A 23,370-nucleotide genomic window follows, 5' to 3' on the forward strand; every position below is an offset into this window, starting at 1 on the left:
GCCATAGTGTTTATCCTAGTAACAGAAAGTAACTAATAAATGCAACTAATACAAGAAAAATAAAAATACATGGAGCAAAAACTTAAAGAATTAAAGAAACAAATAATTCAACAGAAATCACTTGAAACTGAAAACTAGTATTTGAATACTGAACAATACTTGAATAAACAGTTGAAGGAGCAATAGGGGTAGTTGGCTCTGCATAGCATACAATGGCCCTGGGTTAAATCCCAAATACCCCATATCCAAAAGGCAAACGAACCAGACCGTATGGATGTAGAAGACTTAACACTTTGAACTAAGCAGACATGCATGAATACAGCCTAGTTTTCAGTGATGGAATTCTATCAAACATTTAAATCATTCTTTTAAGCTGAGAAATAGAGAATATTTCCTAGCGTGTCACTTGACACCAGCGTCATTCTGCTATCACAGCTAGACAAAGATAACAAAGGAAAGTTTAAGATCCATGTTACTTGGGGACTGGAGAGATGGGTTTTAGAGGACCCAGGGTTCAATTCCAGCACCCACATAGCTGCTCACAACTCTGTCACTCCAGTTGCAAGGGATCTGACACCCTCATACAGACATACATGTAGGTAGAACACCAATACACACTAAATAAATAAATAAAATAACTGTCAGCTGGACATGGTGGTATATACCCTCATACAGACATACATGTAGGTAGAACACCAATACACACTAAATAAATAAATAAAATAACTGTCAGCTGGACATGGTGGTATATACCTTTAATCCCAGAGGCTCAGAGGTTAAGAGTACTGGCTGCTCTTCCAGAGGTCCTGAGTTCAATTCCCATCACCCATGGTGGCTCACGCCTATCTATAATGAGATCTGGTGCGTCTTCTGGTGTGTATACAATACATAACAAATAAATAAATCTTTAAACAACGTTTAAAAATGATTCATATTACTTATCAATAGAGTTAAAATCTCAACAAAATATTAGTAAACCAAGTCTAGCAGAATATGAAAAGGATTATCTTAAGGATGCAAGGTTTGTTCACCCAGTGAAATAACATAATCAACCTATAAAAAAATCCAGTAACAAGATATTTATAAAATAAAACTTGGTGGGAAGAGAGTAACCAAGCATTTGTTTAAATAAATGGAAAAAATGTTTTGTTTTTTTGAGACAGGGTCTCACTATGTAGTTTTGAATGACCTAGATGTTATATAGACCAGACTGACCTCTAATCAACAAGGATTCCCTGTCTCTGCTTCCTGGGTGCTGGATTAAAGGTGCTTACCACCACCACCCAGTTAAAAGCCATTTTTTCCCCACAAAATTCAATAGTCTTTCATAGTTAAAAGTATTCAATGAACTGGGAAATGATCTACTGTCATCACATGTTCAACTTTGTACTAGAAATGCCAGCCAGAGCCAGTCAAGAAAAAGAAATTAAAAAAGAAGACTGGGTGATGGTGACACACACCTTTAGTCCCAACACTCAGGAAGCAGAGGCAGGCGTTCAAGGTCAACCTGGTCTATAGAGAGTGCCAGGACATGCAGGGCTCCATAGTGAAACCCTGTCTCAAAAAACAAAACCTAACAAAAAATGAAGCAAAGGTAGTTGTTTTTAGATTATATATTTTTATATTTATATGGAAAATCCTAAGCAATATTTATATACATGGAAACAAATACCTCCAAAATTGAAAATCTTCAACAATAATTATATTCATGGATGTAAACATCCCCCCAAATTACTATGACTAATAGTGTCAGAGGGTTTACATACCAGAATGTCAGTATTTTAAAAATTGTGTTTCCTCTTTGTTTGTTTGGAGCATAGAATCTGCTGGTCCTTTGGCCTCAGCCTCTCCAAATGCAAGGATTACATCATCATGTCCAAATTCATTCGTATTTCTGTATTGCTAATAATGAACAAATTGAAACTTAAGGGAAGAAAATACATGTTTTTCCATAGCATCAAATCAGATCAAGTGACTTATAAATAAAGCTATCAAACAAAGAAGGGTTAAGATGTGTCTTGAAAATTAAAACATTGTTGAAACAAAATAAAGACTTCTAATAAATGGAAAGACATACCAGGTTAGTGGGTGAAAGATTTAATATTGTGAAGGTAGAAACACTCCAAACATTAATCTACTTATTAAATGAAGAATCCATCATAGTTCTACCTGCTTATTTTTCAGAAATTGATAGACTAATCTTTAAGTTCATACAGAAATAGAAGAAAATAAACAAGTTTTTTTTTTTTAATGTTGAAGGCGACTTTTCTTACTTGCAGAATTTAGTTTAGAAATCCAGCAGTTGAAGTGGTGTGGTGCTAGGTCAGGAGAGACATAGGTTAATGAAATGAACCTGAGAGTCCAGAAGTCAGCATGGTTGATTGTAATCAGGATTCAGGGTTCTCAGATCATTCAGCTGAGAAAGAAATCTTTTAATACTAATGGGCACAATTAATTCTACACGTGCAATAAATTAACGTGCACCCCACTGCTTACCATAGCAGAAATTGAATGGTCCAAAGACCTAAATATAAGGGTTCAAGCTACATCTCTCAAAAGGAAACACAGGTGTGTTTTTTCTCTCCTTGCATTAAGCATCATTTTTGTCTGGACCCACCAACTAATCCAGTTTCTTTTTTTTTTTTTTTTTTTGGTTTTTCGAGACAGGGTTTCTCTGTGGCTTTGGAGGCTGTCCTGGAACTCACTTGGTAGTCCAGGCTGGTCTCGAACTCACAGAGATCCGCCTGCCTCTGCCTCCCGAGTGCTGGGATTAAAGGCGTGCGCCACCAATGCCCGGCTCTAATCCAGTTTCATACTGAAAAGTAGAGTGTAAATTGAGAAAAGTAACAGACAAGAAACAAGAGATAGAGTTGGAAGGGCAACCAGAGAATACTGAATCATCCAAATTTATTGTCCAAAGTTTTTTATGGCCCCATCAAAAGAGGGGGAGAGGGCCCGGCATTAGTGGCGCATGCCTGTAATCCCAGCACTCGGGAGGCAGAGACAGGTGGATCTCTGTGAGTTCGAGGCCAGCCTGGTCTACAGAGCAGCCTCCAAAACAATAAAGAGAAACCCTGTCTCAAAAAACAAAACCAAAAAAAAACAAAAAACAAAAAAAAAAGAGGGGGAGGGGCCCTTCCTCTCCAATGATACAAGGAACAACCTGTAATTACCTCTTCAGTATCCAAAACATCAAGTAACCATATCCTGGGCTAAGTATTCTGTTGTTTAGGCAGGCCATACAGCTGCCACACCTTAGGCCCAAACATCCTATTGCATCCACATGGTAGGCCAGACATCTTTGTTGTTTCACTTTGAAAGAGCAAGGGCAGGTAAAAGCTCTCTGACTTGAAGTCAAAATGGAATGGAGTCAGTTCTGTGGGCTTCCACATATATACTTACGTGTGACATTAAAACAATAGAAAACATAATTTGAGTTTCATCAAAATTGAAAACTTCAAATATCAAGGTTGTAAAATGAAACATGAGAAAAATGTTTGTAAACTTTCTATTGGCAGATAGGCTATATTCAAAATATAAAAAGAACTCTTATAATTCACTAATAAAATGATCAAAAAATTTTAACTTAAAATGGTCAATAGATTAAACATTTTTCCAAGGGAAATAAACAAATAGACAAAAACAACAACAAAAAACACCCAGCATTCCTAATTAGCAGATTAGAACTACAGTTGAGATGTCTTTTCATATTCCTTAGGATGGGATTTTCCCCCTATTTTTTAATTTTATGTGTTCTGTCTGTGCATCACATAAATGAAGTGCAAAACATGGCATTGGATTCCCTGGATTAGAGTTATAATTGTTTTTGAGCTGCCATGCAGGTCCTGGGAGTTGAACCCAGGTCTTCTGAGAAAGCAGCCAATGCTCATAAACTTTGAGCCATCTCTCCAGCCCCAGATGACTACAGTTTTGCTTGTTTTAAGACAAGTGTTGCTGAGGATGTGGAGAAATTGGAACACTTGTGTAACTGGTAGGATTGCACAATGGTACAGCCACTTTAAAAACTGAAGGCCAAGTGTGGTGACATACACTTACAATCTGTCACTTAAGAGGAGGCAGAGGCAGGAAGATTGGTAGGTCTGAGGCTGTATACATTAAGTTCCAGATGAGCCAGGAACTTATGTTAAGACCCTGTCTCGAAGAAACAAAGAAATCAACCACCACCACCCCCAAAAATTATCCTTCCTCAAAATAGTAGACAGCATAAGAGTCATCAATTCTATTTATAGACTTACACACAGAAGAATTGAATATATGTTCAATGCAATTATTGTTTGGACTAGTGGAAATGGCCCAATGTCTGTCAGCAAATGGGTAGCAAATTGTGAAATGTAGTTTATGTGAAATAATAGGTATTGATTTTTGATGAGCCCTGAAAACATGGGTGTGTGGAAAGAAGCCACACATGAGAGAACACGTTTCTGTCATATGAAGTATCCCCACAGGGTAGAGCCATAAGATAGAAAGCTAATGGTGGTTTGTAGTACCCAGGCTACAATACTTCTCAAGGATAAGGGCCAGGGCCTGAGGATTGAAATAAAGACAAAAGACAGCGGGTCATTCTTGCAAGGAGAATGTCATTTATTGCAACAAGAGGGGGCATTATATACCAGTCAGCAGGCACTGTGGAAAACTACCGAGGTCAGAAGATCATGTTTCCAGGGCCCTCTGGCTATAAGGATGGGCGGTTAACAGGAACTTGCTTTCAGGCCTTATTGGAAGGAGGGAAACAGGAGTTAAGCTCCTAGTCACAAACTGGTCAGCAGATCCCTATGGGGGAAGGGTCCAACAGTAGTTGTTTGGGGCTAGAGAATGGGGATTGTTGATGTCTTTTTGGTGTACATGATTTCCTATTATTGATAAGAATTTCTAGAATTAAGATAGTGGTGATGATTGTATAACTGTATAATGAAATCCACTGAGTTGATAGGGTGCAGTCTGTCATATGTAACTTATGTTTTCATAAAAAAATGTTATCAGGGCTGTAAAGATGGCTTAGTGATTGAAAGCACTGGCTGCTCTTCTAGGGGACCCAGGGTTCAATTCCCAGCACCCACATAGCTGCTCACAACTCTGTCACTCCAGTGATCTGACACCCTCATACAGACATACATGTAGGTAGAACACCAATGCACACTAAATAAATAAATAAAATAACTGTCAGCTGGACATGGTGGTATATACCTTTAACCTAGGATTCAGGAGGCAGAGTAGGCAGGTCTCTGTGTCTCTGAGGCCAACCTGGTCTACAAAGTGAGTTCCAGGACAGACAAGGCTACAGAGAACCTGTCTCTAAACGAAACCAAACAAACAAGTCATCACTAAAAGTGATGTTTATGCTTGGTTGGTCATGGCATTGCTATGACCATTCTGTCTACAATGACATAAAAGATATTTGTAAACATACATTTAGTAGCAAAATGGGTATTCATTATTTTAAATTTTTGGTTTGGTTTTGATATAAATTCTCACTGTAGTTTTGTGCTGGCCTCAAACTTGAGATCCTCCTGCTTCAGCCTCTAGTGTGCTGAAGTACAGCCATGCACTGACGTACCTGTATAAGAGTGTATGTTTAAAATGTAAAGTAAAATCAGCCGGACAGTGGTGGCGCACGCCCTTAATCCCAGCACTGGGGAGGCAGAGGCAGGCGGATCTCTGTGAGTTCGAGGCTGGGCTGGACCGATAGCCTCCAAAACAATACAGAGAAACCCTGCCTCATAAAAACCAAAAAAAAAAAAAATGTAAAGTAAAATCAGTATTTTTTCCTATGGGATGACTTTCTTGCCTCTAACATTTTTGTTTTGTTTTTTGAGACAGGGTATTACTATGCAGCTCTGGCTGCTCTAGAACACACTCTGTAGACCAGTCTGGCGTGAACTTAACACAGATCCTCCTGTTTCTGCCTTTCAAGTGCTGGGAATAAAGATGTGAACCACCATGCCCAATTTTGTTTCTAATATGTTTAGAAGTCAGATTTATCGTAGCCAAAGAATATATAGAATAAAACTCATAGCAGTAGATTGTTTTATCATTTTGATACGGTAAGTTGATTGAGAAACATTTCATTTAAACCTATACTACAGGCGATGGCAAGGACTCTCAGAGGTTAAAGGAATCTCAGAGGTTAAAAATGCTTGTCAGCAGGCCCGACATCCTGGTGGAAGGAGACATGCCTGCTGCAAGGTGTTCTCTGACCTCCAAACCTGTGCTGTGTCATCCCTGGCCCCACACTGAATGAATGAATGAATGAATGAATGAATGAATGAGTAAAATAAACCTGTGCTTTAAAGAAGTGCGGTGGTGATGGACATTTTAGAAGGGAAGTTGTTCACACTGGCTTTCTATTCTTTACCTAATGTAATTTAAAATATCTAAAATTGTCTTGAGTGTTTGAGCAGGTTTTTAAGACACAATGTTATACTACTATTTGAGTTTTTCCATGGTAATTTCCAATATATGTGTAATTTATAATATGTTGGTTTATATCTGTACAGGGTTGGAGATGGTTTTATGTGTATAAATTACTGCATATCATTTTATCTATTTTTTTTCAGGTCAAGCAAATAAAGTAGCCAAGGAAGCTGCCAACCGATGGACTGGTAGGTGCAGCATAGTCACTGGTAGACAGTAGCAGAGGCTCCACAATGATGCCTTTCAGTGCTTTACACAAATTCTGAATCATCTTTTCCATAAGCCAAGTTCCTGATCACTGACCTTACATATCTAAGGGTGTGGTTGAAGTTCCATATAGTTTTGCTTTTCCTTGGTACTGGTGATTGGACACATGGCTTCACACATGCCACGCAAATGCCCTCCCGTTGATCTGTATGTATCTGCAGGCTGCAGTTTCATGTATTGGAATTTATAATCCCTTTGGGATTTCACAGACTCCAGAAGTTCTGTCTTTGAAAGCAAGAAGAGCTAGTGTGTTTTGAGGGTTCTTTGTTGCTCTTCTGTAATGAGTGTGCTGTATTCTCACTTTATCTCTGTGGGAAGTGCCAACATACATGTGATTGTTGTTCCTCAGTTTGAAGCAGGGTCACACGAGTTAGGCCAGGCTTTATGATTCTTCTCTGTGAGCCTGCTTTCTTTTTCTGATCTACTCCAAAGATACTCAAAGACATAGGAATGGGGCACTGTGGCACCAGGTGTGGTGGCACATGCCTACAAGCTTAGCATTTGGGAGGCTGAGTCAGGAAGATCATGAGTAAGTATAGCACGAACAATAAAAAACCAGTGACAGATATTGGGGTTAAAGCTGAAGATCAGAGAAGTGAGAGAAAGTTCTCACCTCTACCAGCGCAATCCACCAAACCTCAGACTATTCAGAATGTAATCAGCTCCTGTCTCCTCCTACCTTATATTACTCTCTAGTGCTGGGATTAAAGATGTGGGGGTCCCAAGTGCTGAGATCACCTTTGTGTGAGCTGTTTTTCTTTTTTTAGACTGGATCAATTTCATGTAGCTCAGTGTAGCCTTGAACTAACAGAGATCGGTCTGCTTCTGTCCTGAGTGCTAGGATTAAAGGTGTGTACCACCACTGCCTGGCCTATATGGCTAAATGGTATGGCTAACTTTGCACTCTGATCTTCAGGCAAGCTTTATTTGTTAGATCATAAACAAAATATCACCACAACAAAGTCAACTTGGGCTACTTAGTGAGATTCCATCCTGTGTCAAGCCTGCTCTCCCACAAATGCATTATGTATGTCCTAAAGTTTGGGAGAAAATTAGTAATTTTGTGATTTATATACAAGTATGATTAGTAATATTAAACCTGCCAGAAAGTAGCACTGATATTTTCCAATATTTGATGATGAAATGGTGGTGCTTGAGTTTCTCCACCTAGTGAGAGTCTAATACCTATCATGTGTTAGTCATTATCATTATGTTTCTATGGGGGGGGTCTATACAGGGTTGAAGCAGAGAGGGGAAGAATTTGTGGGGACCATTGAGTCTCAGGGTTAGCCTCTGGGAGAGCAGGCATGTGTACCGAGCTTCCTGCTACTGGTCCACGCCTATCCCTCCTCTGTCTAGCTACTGGCTGTTCAGCTTTTTATTAGACCAATCAGGTGCCTTAGGCAGGCAAGGTAAAACAGCAATGCATCTTTACATAGTTAAACAAATGCAGGATACACAAATGCAACACATCTCTACATATTAAACAAATATTCTATTCCACAACAAAACAAATCTCATATGCAATGAAGTAATGAATTCTGTAAACAATTATCTGACATGATATTTTACAAAGTCAGCTCTCAGTATTCATAGGCTCTGCATCTGCATATTCAGTCATCCACATATCAGGAATGCTAAAAAGAAAAGCATACACAGTACAGTATCTCTCAATGAAGGAAGCAGGGGAGGGGGAAAAGGGTTGATTGGGACTGAAGGTAACTATTCTTTTAACACAATGGACTATTTAAAAAGCCTGGCAATATTTACAAGAGGTCCTAAATAACATCGCTCCCCACATTTTACAATAAAATAAACAGGAAATATTAATGAAATTCTCCTTAGGCTCCTATAAAACTATCATTTATTTATTTGTTTGTTTATTATAAGTTGTTTCCTAAACAAAATGCTGCTTTAGTAAGGAAAACAGAAGAGAAAGAGCAGACATTGTGTCAGTGAAGTATAAATGAGAAGCACATAATGAGGCATGGTGTCACGTGTCTATAGTCCCATCACTCAGTAGTTGGAGGCAGGAAAACTAGGAGTTCTAGCTCAGTCTTGGCTAGGTAGGGAGTTTAAGACTAACCGAGGCCACGTAAGACCTTATCTGCCCCAAACGCTAACAATAACAATGATAACAAATGTGATAGTTTGAGAAATACACAATTTTGTGTGAGAAAATGAAGCAAGTGTTCTTATGGATTGAAGATAAGAGGTCAGGGGAGTAATATCGCCAAAGCTGAGGACTTCAATTAAATGCACATGGTGGAAGTGAGAACTGACTCTGACCTCCATACCTGTGCCACGACACGCATGTGCTCAGCCTCCCCTACCACAACACAGCATAAATAAAACTTCATGATTGTCCTCCAGTAGTTTGCAGGGAAACAACACATCAAACAGCAGCACCAGCAGAATGTGTGTGTGTGTGGCAGATGGAAACCACTCTGAGTGCCTGGTTTGCTCTGTGACCCTTTGGACTTCTCAGAACTCGTTCCTCGTCTGTTCACTGTGAATAATGCCTGCCTCACATTTTTCAGGGACTAAATAAGAGTTTGTAAGCTCTTCAGCTGCTACTTTAGACATATACTCCCCTTTCTTTGGTTTCCCAATTCACTGTAAGTTCTGATTGTTAAGTAAGCAAGTATAAATTGTTTTCCAATTCATCATAAATTTCCAAAATTAGAATCAGAAAAACTGTTGTGCTGGGCAGTGGTGGCGCACGCCTTTAATCCCAGCACTTGGGAGGCCGAGGCAGGTGGATCTCTGTGAGTTTGAGGCTGGGCTGGACCGATAGCCTCCAAAACAATACAGAGAAACCCTGTCTCGTAACCCTCCCCCAAAAAAAAAGAAAAAAGAAAAACTGATGTAAGAACTTTTTCTCCCTTTGTGGTTAACTGCAAAAAAAAAACAAGCAAGCAAACAAAAACAAAAATGCAGAGAGTTTGAAAAGCCTGTGAAAGGGATGTTTTCATTTGTTTGTTTGTTTATTTATTTGGTTTTTTGAGACAGGGTTTCTCTGTGGCTTTGGAGGCTGTCCTGGAACTCGCTCTAGACCAGGCTGGTCTCGAACTCACAGAGATCCACCTGCCTCTGCCTCCCAAGTGCTGGGATTAAAGGTGTGCACAACCACCTGGCTGAAAATAGATTCCTCCAACAACTCATCCCAGATCCTTCCTGCTCCCCTCCCCCCAATCCATACCCTTTTTTTCTCTCTCTCATTAAGATACATTGAGGTATCTAGAAAATTATAATAAAATAAAAATTGGATAAAATAAAAACAAAAAATCAGAATAGGACAAAAGAAAACAGAAGAAAAAGAGTAAAAAAACCCACACAGACATAGAGACACATTTGCCACACAGAAATCCCATAGAAACAAAAGCAGAAGCCAAAATATGTAATACTTAAAAAAAGAATATCTATTGTTTAATAATTCAGCATTTTAGGTTATAGAATGAGAGATTACAGTAGGATGGGTAGCGCACACCTTTGAACCAAGCACTCAAGAGGCAGAGGCAGAGGCAGGAGGATTTCTGAATTCGAGTCCAGCTTGGTCTGCAAAGCAAGTTCCAGGACAGCCAGGGCTACACAGAGAAACCCTATCTCGAAAACAACAAAGAGGGAGTTTTAAAAATAGATGAACTGTATCTTATTAATGTTTTGTGATACTTTAACAAATTGCATCTTAATAAATTCACATAGTGGAGACCTAGCGATTTAGTTTTCTGTGTTAGGAATCAAAGGCATCTTAGTGCATGAGGTGGACAGACTTCACTGCAAAAAAAATCTTATGTTGGTATTAAGTTTAACACCATGTTCACTAACAGGAATTATGACTTACAGAAAAGTCTCAGGGTTGTTTCTTTTAAAAAAATTGTCTCTGTCCACTTATAAAATTATGTACAATAGGAAAATTATTGTCAGGCACCATCTTATCAAGGCAGACCTCCAATGACCTGAGGAAGGCTTGAACAGCATCTTGGAATTGACCCTTAGACACCACAGGGTGGCTTTTGTTGGTTCTTTTGGTTCTAGTCATTGCATGTTTTCTTGCCCTTAATGTGAACTAAAGGCTCCTTTCTTCAGAGCTGCCGAAAGCTTCCTTGGGTGCCCACATTCTCCTTTTGACCCAGGTTCACGATATCTTCCCACAAGCCATCTCTGTTGTTCTGTTCCTGTCCTTGTTTCCTGGAAGTCTCTGTATTTATGCAGACTGTCCTGGAAGGCACATGATACTTGGTCTTTTTTCTCTGATGTACACATGATTTTGGAATAGTTTGGAAGTTACATCAATGGTGTTTCTTCTTGTGCCATCTTGAAGGCACATACTCTGCGCATTCTCCAGTATCTGTAGTGCTTGTCTTCTGTCTCACCTCTGTGAGTGCTGGGCTATAGTTGGCCAGGCTCTCTGGACTAAACACACTGGTGAAATTCACACAACTCCAGCAGTTCCTGGACTACCTCGTGCTGGTTTTTAGTATTCTCACGGTATGAAATACTAAGATTCATTTTAGATTGTTATGAAGAATAGATTTATTTAAATATCTGTTGGCATTCTATAGTACATTCATAGAAAAACAGTGATACTTTGTTAGCACTATTGATTCTTTAAAAAATATATTTTTTACTCATTTTTACTACCAGTGCAGTGTACTGTGTCCAACTTGTAAAACTTTATGCCATTGTTCTTGTGTTTGTGGGAAGCATTTTAATTATACCTTATATAACAGATGAGAAATAAATAGAATTAAGGGTTGGGGAACTGCAGCGGCAGCTCTGCCTTTACCCGTTACACTGTGCTGCCTCCCTGCTGCCAAGCATTGATGCTTGGGGAGTGGGTGTTGACCTCACTGTTGTTGCTGCACTGGAATGGAGACCCTGGTCTAGAAATCTTTGTATACAATGTGGGCTTCCTCCTTTGGGATACATTCCTTTGAGTAGGTGCAATTCCCTTCTCAGTGGAAGAAAACAAATTCCCTGTAGGGATACCAGAGACACATCTGTTTCTGTGTTAGTTTAAGAGAGAACCTTTTTCCACCCGCCTGCCCAGTCCGTCTGGCTGGTCACATTGTCTGGAAGCCATTACTCGGAGAGTGAGGACAGAGGTCTGGAGAGAGAGGGCTCATTTGGGGAGCAGGAGCAGCTAAAATTCTGAGGGAGTGGATGGAGCCTGGCCTCCGGTAGATGTGGGAAACTGCCTGTCTGTGCTGTTCCCTTCGGCATTCTTAAGTGGCAAACCGCTTCTTACGTTACTGTATCTGAGGGTAATGAAAGCACAGTAACAATGCAGATAGCTAGATTAAGATGCTTATGATTGTGCTTTTAATTCTTTTTATTTATTTTTGTGTGGTTTTAATTCTAAAAAAATTATTTTTTTATAGATAACATATTTGCAATAAAATCCTGGGCCAAAAGAAAATTTGGGTTTGAAGAAAGTAAAATTGATAAAAACTTTGGAATTCCGGAAGACTTTGACTACATAGACTAAACTGGCAATAGAAGATTTGTGAGCTTATGAATCGTCAAGTTTTAAACATTATCTAAGTAATGGTACTGAATTTTCATCTATGTGTTAACTGTTTATCATTTTACAATTTTAAATAAAGTATAAAACAAGGATGATCTTTGCCCCTTTTTGGTAACCATACTCCACATTGTGCAAGCAAAGCCTTTTTACTCACCCGGTCAAGTCAGGTGTGCCCAGGATTCTGAAGAGCAAAGCCATAAGATGATGGAGTTTTTAGATTTCATTCAAATATTAAATACTGCATGAATTTGAATGCTCTGTTACACACACACACACACACACACACACACACACACACAGAAATTGAAATAACTTTTAAAACCAAGAGGCTATTTCTCTGTGTCTCAGTACTTGGTGGAAATGCGTGTGATTCAGTCTGCTGCATCATCTTTGTAAATTGCAAACAAGAAAGTACAGCGAATTGTTGTTCCTTCAATTTAGAATTATGTTGCATTTCCTCATACTGCTTTGCTCTAATGTTTTGATACTTTTCTACTGGAAAGAACAAGGCCATGACCCACAGTCTTAATTTACATCCTTTTAGAATATGATCGTATGAGTGCCTGTCCCACCTCAGCTGTAACAAAGGAAGAAGGAAGAGAAGGAAGGAAGGAAGGAAAGTAGGAAAGAAGGAAGGAAGGAGACATAGTTCAGCTTAGTCATTTAGAGTATTTGGAAACACAAAATTAAAGACAAAAGCCAGTATGGCATGCCTTAATATCTTCACGCTATCCAACTTTGGTATTCTTTTAAGTAGCTTGAGTAAAGTGCTTCATATGTCTGAAATGACCCAAATGGCATCCAGGCCTTTGTATTTTCAGGAGTTGCTCAGGGCCTACTTAATCTCTTCTCGCTTGTGGGCAGTGCAAATTGGTCCATCTTTGTTCTTGGGGCCAGTTATGTTGCTGGGTCAACAGATCTTCTCACTGGATGAAGAATTTGATGTATGAAATAGAAGCACAGAGCTTGGTATAGTCCCTCATGCTTTAGTCACAGCACTTGGGATACTGAGGCAGGCTTGCTGTGAATTTGAAACCATCCTGGGCTACAAAGGAAAAGGAAAAAAAAGATAAACACCTGACAACACAAATGTGGAAATTCTTAAGTGTTTTCAGACCTAACTTACTATTTATTGCTTCCTTGTTTAGAAAAAGGGTGTATGTCCAAAAAAGATGCCTTTTTTCATAACTCCTGAGGTGCTGTTCTGTAAGCAGGCAACTTTCTTTTATTTGGATTTAGGAGGATAGTAAAGAATGACTGAAGCCTGCCTCTGCCTCCCAAGTGCTGGGATTAAAGGCGTGCACCACCAACACCCAGCCGAGATAGGTTCTTATATAGCTCAGTTGGCCTCAATTTATGTAGCTGAGGATGACTTTGAACTGTTGGTCCTTTTGTCTTAGTCTCATAAATATAGAGATTACATACATGTGCCTCATTTCTGGCTCATGTGACATTTCCACCCTTCAGATGTAATAGATACACATAGTCTAAAAGAAGTAATAAAATGTAGGAAAATAATTAGGAAGTGATTGATTTTTAGCTTTGGTTACCCTTTCATAAACAAACACAATAAAGTCTGTTATAGATTTTGTACTTGCTCTTCACAGTGGCTGTTTAAGAGCTGGAACTCTATGAGAACAGCTGGCTTGTCTGCTCTCTTGTTAAGCTGGAAGAATGTGTTTGACTTTACTATTACGTAGAACTGGAAATACTGTTAAGAAGATGGGACCATTGGTCCAGGCAATCTCTAGGTTATTTGATAGTCTTAGTGTGCTTTCCTTGTCAAACTGAAGATTATGAGGCACAAGTTGAGTTGACCTGGTATAATATTACAAGTAATGTAATGTAGGACCTAGCCCACCTGAGTAAATCATGCAGCAGTTGGGAATCTTGGTATCTTCAGCGATGCCTGAAGTTTTAAGGCACTGAGTGGCTGACAGCCGCCTGACCATTCCCTTCATGTGTTATCTTTTACATCTCTCGATAATACCTGTTTCAATTTTAAGAACTTCTAACCAGTCTCATTGTCGCCTCTCAGGCCTTCTGAGGCTGGAGAGGGTCAAGGCACTCTGCTAAATGAAGTGTATGTGAATTCTCTGATGCTTGCCATGCCCTTGGTCTGATAGGAGTACACGTTCTTGGTCTGCCTCGGGTAGATGTTCCCTTAACTCTTATCAAATAAATCTTTAAGAAACTAGGAAATGCATACAAGTGGCAGCCCCAGCACACGCGTGCTTGGTTGTGGGACAGTGGCTGAGCTAAGTGTCTAATGTGAGCTGATACAGTATCATTTGTGAAAGCTGTCAAGGTGCGGGGAATGGTAGAGTCCTGCCCAGAGCACTGCACATACTCCTTGGGAGATCTGCTTCTGTGCCAGGAGGAGATGGCCCACTGGTTAAGTCATTTGGTAAACTGTCAAACTGAAAGGTAAATTCAAAGTCCTTTTTTAAACTATCTTTTGTATTTTTTTAGTTATGAGTAAGAATGTGAAATGGAGACTTTGAGCATCTTATAAAGCCAAAATATTTGACCCCTAATAGAAAAGTTTGCTTATTTCCAAAACAGTCAAAACCTGGTAGCATGTGGCTCTAGAAGTCAATACTGCTATCTTTCTCTTTCCCCGATTCCCTGTTGGCCTTGTTTTTTGAGACAGGGTTTTTCACTGAACTTAGAGCTCATGTTTCAGCTATCGGCAGGTGACACCCCGTCCCCATATCCTTCTGTTTCTGCCTCCCAGTGTTGAGGTTTCAGATGCATACTGGGCATCTGAACTTGGGTACTCATACATGTACAGCAAGTACTCTAACCACTGAACCATGTCCTCAGTCCTATTTTAAATTTAAGTTAGTCACCAACATATTCAGGCTGTGTAGTGTCTCATCAAAATTGAGATTTTCATCCGCCTTTGGGAATGGAGTGATTTAGAAGCCTATTGGTAACAAATCAGGAGACGAGAGTGGAGCAAGTGCCTTCTCCAGAGGACGCCGGCATGCAGTGCCCTCCCGACCACAGTGCATCCTGACTTCACGGCCAGAAGGAAGTCCTGTTGATGTTCTGCATCACATTCGTAAACTAACTCGAAAGGAGAACAACTTATCCAAGAAAAAGGGATGTTTTCTATTTCTTCACGTATTGTGTGTCTTTCAGTAATTTTGTCGTTTTCCCCATGTATTTTTATCTCCTTTATGTGTATTTGGGGCATTTTAATTTTGTGTTTCACTCTTCAAGGAGTTTTCTCTTGCATTTTATCTTTTAGCTGGTATTTATGTACCTAGTGGTGACTGTTTTTTACATGTTAATCTAATTCTATTAATTTTGTGGTGGTAAGGATTGAACCTGAGGGCTAGGCAGGCGCTTGGACACTAGGCTCCACTTCAAGCTCTGTGTGTAAGTCTATGCCTGCTGTGCTCATCTGTTATCTAGTGCCGTGTCTTAGCACAACTCTCTGGGAAGTTATAAAACAGAGAGTTTAGTTAGCTTATGGATCTAGAGGCTGGGAAGAGGCACAGGGCCAGCATCTTCTTGGCATCTGATGAGGCCTTCTTCTTCTTTTTTGTTTGTTTTAAGACAGAGTCTCACAACATAGCTCTGGCTGTCTTGAAACTCACTACATAGACCAGGCTGGCCTTGAATTCGCAGAGATCTGCTGCGTCCACCTCCCAAGTGCTGGAATTCAAGGTGTGCTCTCCTATGCCCATCTTCATGGTGAGGCCTCCTACTCCGTATACAGGTATGAACTCGGATGACAGTTTGATGGATGCTATGTCCATTGAGCTACATGAGATGAGCTCCCAACAATGGGTTCTTGGCCAGTTTTCTAGTACCAGGGCGTGCGTTTCTTCCTGTGGAATGGGCCTTAAGTCAAAACAGAGTGGTTAGTCACTCCCATAACATCTGTGCCATTGTTGCATATGTAGGCATAATTTCCTGGAGTAATGAACTCGCAGGGTTCACAGCTGGATAAGACTGTTAATGGATTATTTTCCTAAGCAGCCTGCTTAGCACCTTCCATCCAGTACTTTGAAGGCTAGCCAACAGGGAGAAGCTTCTTGGTCAGTATCAACTTGATTTCTTCATGTCCTATAACCATAGAAGAACAGTTCTCAAATGTTTTTTGTTTATTTATGTTTTAAGTATTTTTAGACAGAATGGCTATTGAATTTGTCAAAGTTTTTTTTCTGCATCTCTGTCTGAAAAATATGTATGATGCTGGGTATATTTACAATGTTCTTATGAAGTATGTTTCATAAATTAGTGCCCATGTTATACTCGCTTCCTAAAGGATATTTGGACATTTTATCATTTCATGTGGTCATGGACAGTTTATGCAATATCTGGAACATTTTGTGTCTGAAATAACTATAATTCTAAAGCAACAGAAACAAAAGTTAGGTCACTCCATGTGTGTTGCTAATACTGTTTGTCTTCCATTTAAAACATGCTAGACATCTTCAAATGTGAGCCCACAGTTTAGCTTACTTACTTACTTGCTCTCTAGTGTGTCTTTATGAAGATGTACTGTAATTTGTTGAGTCAGGATTGGTGGACATTTGGTTTTCATGTTATTTCAGACTGCATTGAAAGAACATTTCTAAACATATCTCTTGGCACATTTGTGGGAGCTCTGAGGATGAATTCCTTGACCAAAAAAAGTTCCTATTTATGAAGAATTAATCTTCTAAAAAGAGCACGAGAAAGACAAGGCAGAACTGAGTTTTATAGAAAAGAAGTGGAGGCCATGACTGTGAGGACTTGAACATTTCCACAGAAAAACCATCTCCAAGTAGTTTAAGTAATTTTTTGTTTAAAAATTTGTTTCAAATCAGCAGGGAATCTTTTATCAAAACAGACTTGTGAACAATATTATATTTTGGTTAGGTTCCCTTAGTGAAGAAGTCAGTTTATAATGTTCCTTGGTCATTAGGCTGAAGACAGGCACTCAGGTCAAAGCCCACGTCCTTTGTGAAAATACTCTAAAACACACCTCTCCCGCCCTGGAGACTGTGTCTAATGCAGAAAGGCTGAGTTATTTTGCTAACCTGAACTTGGAAGGCATCGTGTTTCTCATAGCGTTTTGAAAAGTAGCTGTGGGACTTTGAAGTCTTTAAAAGAACGGAGGTACATTTTTTTCAGGCTAGTTGTGGTCGTTAGCATGCTCAGGTAGCCTGCCTTTTGCCTGTGTTTGTTTCTAACGCTGGTGAACTCTGGAGACCCACATCTTTCTGTTTCCCCCTTACTCGGTGAGTTTCCTTTAAAGCTGTTTGCTTTAATTCTTAGGTTGACTGGAACAAATGCTTTGCATTTACAAATACTCCAATAAAGTCATCTATATGGAGTGAAATGGCCCGTGTTCATTTTTTTCTTTTTAACAGACCAAAAACAACAACAACAAAACCCACCATATTTTATAGCAGTGTTTTCTTTAATGGATCCAGAAAAGTAGCTTCCTTTTTGGAACTGTGTCAAGATTTTGTGTGGTATGACTTCAGGGAATGTAGTATCCAGATATCACAGTTTTATTGCTTAACTGTGATTGAGTGTCCAAAAAGGTACTTGAGCTTTTCTGGCAGATGGACATCAGCAGTGACGGCTACAGTACACTGCAGTGTTAACTGTATTATAAGATCATTTTAGGAATAAGACTGGAGCATCAATATACTCTGAAGAGCCGGGCGTTGGTGGCGCACGCCTTTAATCCCAGCACTCAGGAGGCAGAGGCAGGCAGATCTCTGTGAGTTCGAGGCCAGGCTGGACCGATAGCCTCCAAAACAATACAGAGAAACCCTGTCTCGAAAAAAAAAAAAAAAATATATATATATATATATACACACACACACACTCTGAAGAGAAAGATGACTTTCTCAATACTTGGCAGAGACTCCCCGAGGGCATGTTCGTTTTCACCCCTTTCATCCTTGTAGACTTGAACACCTCCCCCAGTATTAGACATGAAAGAATTACATGATATTCTCCAGACTCAAATGGCCTCTCACCACTGTTCATCAGCACGTTTACTGTAAATTATAATTAGCCTGATTCCAGGAGACTGTAAGTCAGCTGTTACTTTTCAGGCAGCTTTTCCCTCAGTCCCTACAACTGTGTCAGATATTTGCCACTTGGACACCCTCCTTACTCAGCCACACTTCGTTGATCTTCTCTGAGGATTTTGTTGTTGCTCTAGTTTGAGCCCTTCCTGCACAGCTGAACTCCTACTCCCCCCAGGTCATGTTCACTCCACTGTCCTGTTGAGGACAGACTCCACTGTTGCTGATGACATCCCCACGGGGGGGGGGCTGGGGCTGACACTTCATGTCTCCTCTTCCTAGGGGCTGACTCCTGTTGACTCCTGTGCTGCCTGGTTTTTCTTGACACATCTCCACACCGTTTCATTCAACTGTATTTTCCACATAGGAGAAGTGCATCCCTTCCCTTATTCCCGTTACCCTGGTGATCGGTGACATTATTCGGGACATTCCTTGCACACGTTACGTACATGCATCTGGTGCTTTCCTCCACTGTCCACTGGCTCATCTTGGTTAAACGTTTCATTAGATGCGGGTGACACAAAGGTAAATGAGCAGGGACAAAGGCAGCGTGACGTATAAAGGGGGCTGCTGGGGTGGCTCAGTGGGTAAAGGCACCTGCCACCAGGCCTGGTGGCCTGGGTGTGGTCCCTGGGACCCCCACATCGGAAGAAGAGAGCCAGCTCCTCAAAGTTGTCCTCCTGGCTTCCATACGTGTACTGTGGCATGTGTGTACCACATATGTATGGACATAACAAATAAATGTTTTTTAAAAGTTTAAAGTATGAAGGAATCCAGGGAGAGCTTGTTAAATGTATGCCCTATTTGTAAAAGTGGCGTGTGTTCATGTATGTATGTATGTATGTATACACTTTAATATATTATATGTAACTTTATATTCTTCTTCCCTCCCTCATCCTCTGTATTGTCCTAATCCACCCCCTCCCCTGATTAAAGCCCCCTCCATTTTTCCCATTACCCCCTTTAGTCTTTCCTAGTTTCTATGTTGTATACTCATATCTGAGGATTTGGAGCCAGGAGCCACAGTTGGGAAAACGTGGGATGCTTGTCTTTCTGGGTCTGGGTTTCCGCATCAGTGTATTTACTGGGTCCGTCATGATTTCACTTCTTCTTCACAGCTGAATAGTACTTACAGTGCATATGTGCCACATTTTCGTCACCGAGTGAGGGGCATTCAGGCAGTTTCTTTTTCCTAGCTGCTGTGAATGGAGCATCAACAGACTCAGCTGAGCAAATATCTGTGGCGTTGGAAGTGGAGTCCTTTGGGCATATGCCAAGGAGTGGCATAGCTGGGTCACACGGTGACTTAATTTCGGCCTTTGAGAATTCTCCACACTGACTTCCCGAGTGGCCCCTCTAGTTTGCAATCCCACCAAAGTGAAGGAAGAGTTCCCTTTTCCCATATCCTCACAGGAGTTTATTGTAGAAGCCACTCCTTTTAAACAAGGGTAACAACTTTAAGTAGCAAAATAGATACACAGAAAGTAAGTTATTATTACTCAAAGTTTCTCCGTGCATATGTTATATTTTTAATAAAGGGAAAACAAGTATAAGCATGACTATAGTTACTAATCGACTGACAAGAAATAGCTAGAAGGTTGCACAAGAAAATTACCAACAGGGTGGGGGGGTATTTTGACAGTGATTATTTGTTTTCTTGCAGAAAAGCATTGTTCTACATGCTGGTTACCTTCATAAAATTACTTATGGGCTATTTCGGCCATATCTGGCAAACGAAACCACCAGGTCTAAAATTGTTTCTATGGGAAACTATGTTCCCAGCTCCTAACAACAGACTTAGAAATGAACTATTGGAATGCATCTTGTTTGGGGACAGTCTGTAGGTCAGCATTTGTGACTCATTGTCAGTGAAAGAGAAATGGCATTTATTCCACCATTTCTGAAACCTGGGCACTTACATTTCTCTGAGGTCATCAAGGATTTAAATTATTTAAAATAGTAACCATATAAAGCTATCACAGTATGTTGATATCTAAAATCTTATATTTGAGCTATTAATCCAGCAACTAAGAAGCACTTAGATGCTCTTGAGGCATACTATTTTTAAGGGAGGCAGAGCCGTGTGCTTTTGCATAGTCCTCTGTGGTTGTATAACTGCTGAAACCCTGCCCTCCCTCCCCTTCCCCTGCTCGGAGGCTGCTCTGCCCATGTTTGGTAACTGTTCCACAGCAGATTCTGATACTGAAGCAAGCCAGCAGAACCCTTATTCGGACGGGTTGAAAGCTGAACAGCTCAAGACCTAAGATGTAAGAATCTCCTGTGTGTGGGGGCTGGGGATGTAAATCAGTAGAGGGATGCTGCCAGCATGTGCAGGGGCCTGGGCTTGATCCCCAAGCTGGCAAGAGAAACAACTTTCTCCCATGCCATGAGTCTGTGGATGCTACCTAGATCAACACAAGTGGCTTGGGAACAAGTTATTGAGGGAGAATTTGTGTTCTAGATGGGGTTGATGGGCTACCAGACACCCCATTGTCCCTTGTTTTAAATTCCTCTGCCGTAAGTCCCAGGAACACATTTTTCTAACTCTTGTTTTTATTTTGTGTGATCACTAATAAAAAGCATCCGGCACCCTGTCCCTTCTTTCCTCATTCCTCCCTTCTTAAATCTTCGCAGTTATGACCAGAGCCGCTTCCAGGTCCTCCTTGCTGTTTATTCTAGGTTTGTATCAGCCAAGCTGTGCTTTAAATCAGTCTCTCTAGGACAGAGAAGATGGACTGCGGTAGGCAGCAGGATCCCTTTCCCACCACCCTGGCTGGGTCCAAGCTCACTCTCAGTGATATTTAATGGCTTACAGCCAAACAGAAGAGACCACCTAACCCAGAACAAGGGACAGCTGTGATTTTTCTGAGGACTGTGGAAACTGAGCAAGCTGAAACTTTTCTACAAAAGAAATTCACACCACACACACACACACACACACACACACACACACACACGAACGAACGAATACACGCACGCAACCCCCCCCCTCTAGTTTATGAAATGCCTACTTTACACCATTCACAAAATGAGCTACAGAGTCCTGAAGATGATCTTTGTGCAGACGGAAACTGAAATGGCAGTTATTGATTAGCGTGGGATGTAATAAAGATTTGTAGCCAGGGTGGGGGAACCCAGGAGAAAGGCAGTCATCGACTAGGGCATTTTAGACTGCCTCACAGGACTGAATGAAATCAGGGTTGATTCTTACAAGCGAGGTACTCACAAAATACCTCGCTGTTCTTTGTAATTACAGACTGTTGTTCATTAGCTTCAGATGAAGACGAGAGTAAAGGCTGAGGTGGTTCCCTGGAACAGCACTGGAAAGGCCAGGGATGAAGATGAGGAGGTAGTCTGAGAACCTCTCAGGTTTCCTCATTTAGGATGCAGGTGTGGAGAGAAAGCTAGCCCTTCCATGCCTTCTTTTCATTCTCTGAGTAGGTACTGACAATCAAGGTCTCATAAAGAGTATTGCTTACTTAGGAAGACATTGAACAAATGCCTTAAGTAGCAGGTACCATGGCAGCAGATACAGAGCACTGGAAAGGTTTACTTGGAGACTGGATTGGGGTGGTAGTTGGGAGTAGTTTCTTGGGGTGGGGGTGGCGCGGTGGCATTTAGCTTGAAATCTAATTCAGACAGTGTAGTGGGCATGTGTGAAGGAAAACAACGTGTCCGTGAAAGGATGAAAAAGCCAAAGCCCCATGTCCATGGAAGGAGATAGCTTGTAGGTAGAGCCCCATGTCCATGGAAGGAGATAGCTTGTAGGTAGACCTAGAGTGGTAGATCTCTCAGTTTGTAGGAACTTTAATAGCTCAAGATCATCTTTAGCTGTATAGCCGCTTGGGGAGATCAGCCTGTGCTACATGAAACCTGTGTGAGACCGAGGGGTGGGGGCAGAGACAGACACATGGGGGGTATTTAAGTAAAAGAATTGTCATTTTCAGATCTGTATTTTTAAAAGTCACTCTCAAATGGAATAGTGGTCAGTAAACTTTGAAAACCATGTGCCTTTACTAACAAGATATTTTAGGGGATGGGCAGTGCTCTTCTACCATCCACAGTGCTCTGGACTTGATCTCAGGCACCCCAGAAACCAGGCGTGGCGCCGTACACATGTAATGCCTGGACTTAGGAGGGTGACACAGGAGGTTCAGAAGCTCGGGGTCACCCTCAAAGCCAGCTCAGTGTTGGAGGCTTAGGCCTCTCATTGCTTGACCCTATTGCCTTTGTTCCTGTAGGAGCACGTGACAGAGCAGCATCAATTACCCAGGTCAGGTGAGAGGGCAAGGGTGGGCCAGAGCCCCACGATCCCCATTAAGATCTATGAACGCTCCTTCCGGCTCCCACCCCTTCCAAGTTGCTCCATTTACCAGTAGTATCTGGCTGGGTACCAGCCCTTTACATGTGGACTTTTGATGAGCACTTAAGATAAAAACTGTAGGGGGTTTCTTGGATGGAGTTGGTGTGTACAAGATCGGAGAGGGTAGTAGTTATGTTTATTATAATAATCTGAGTCGGAGGTGGTGAGATCCTTGAGCAGGGGAAGGAGGAGGAGAGGCAGAAAGACCAAGCATTTCCACACACGATGGCAAAGACTTCTTGTGGGATGGAGGGTGGGTTAGGGATGATCTAGCTGACAGTTAAGGAACACACAGCTCTAGCTTCGGAGTAATTTCGGTGAAGGCGTTAACTTTTATTTAGTACAGTTGAATAAAAGTTTCATTTAAACTTTGGAAGAAGAGTAATAGGAAAAATTCATTTTTCTCAGTGTTTTATGAGAGCCATTATCTTTAGTGCTCAAGGCTTTGTTTTGTTTGTTTGTCCTTGGTGATGGAGTCCAGAGACTAGTGCTTACTAGGAAGGTGTTGCACTACTGATGTGTTTGCCTTTTCTCTCTTCCCTGAGAATTACCACTGAAAGCCACTATCTCCGAGGCTCCACGTTCTCTCTGCAGGACAGAGCAGCCTCTGGGCTCTAAAGGTTACAGTTCAGCTTTTCTCACTTTCGATTGGATTGCGATCCACATACAATACTCAAGCTCCTCCCTTTTCCCACTGACTCTTTTTTTTTTTTTTTTTACAGGATGATTCCTCT

At 40.9% G+C, this 23,370-nt stretch overlaps 1 protein-coding gene across 2 annotated transcripts in view; it reads left to right on the forward strand.

Moving 5' to 3' along the window:
* Mnd1 (meiotic nuclear divisions 1) overlaps positions 1–12,321 on the forward strand; it is a 62,714-nt gene extending 50,393 nt beyond the window's left edge. For both annotated transcript variants that reach the window (XM_013120589.3, XM_040752583.1), the window contains exons 7-8: positions 6,576–6,620; positions 12,084–12,321. In XM_013120589.3, the coding sequence (XP_012976043.2) occupies positions 6,576–6,620; positions 12,084–12,190 (152 nt within the window). In that variant the 3' untranslated portion in view covers positions 12,191–12,321. The remainder of the gene's footprint in view (positions 1–6,575; positions 6,621–12,083) is intronic.
* Positions 12,322–23,370: the final 11,049 nt, after the last annotated feature.

The sequence above is a fragment of the Mesocricetus auratus genome, unplaced genomic scaffold, assembly GCF_017639785.1.
Source record: "Mesocricetus auratus isolate SY011 unplaced genomic scaffold, BCM_Maur_2.0 Super-Scaffold_100009, whole genome shotgun sequence".
Lineage (NCBI taxonomy): Eukaryota > Metazoa > Chordata > Mammalia > Rodentia > Cricetidae > Mesocricetus > Mesocricetus auratus.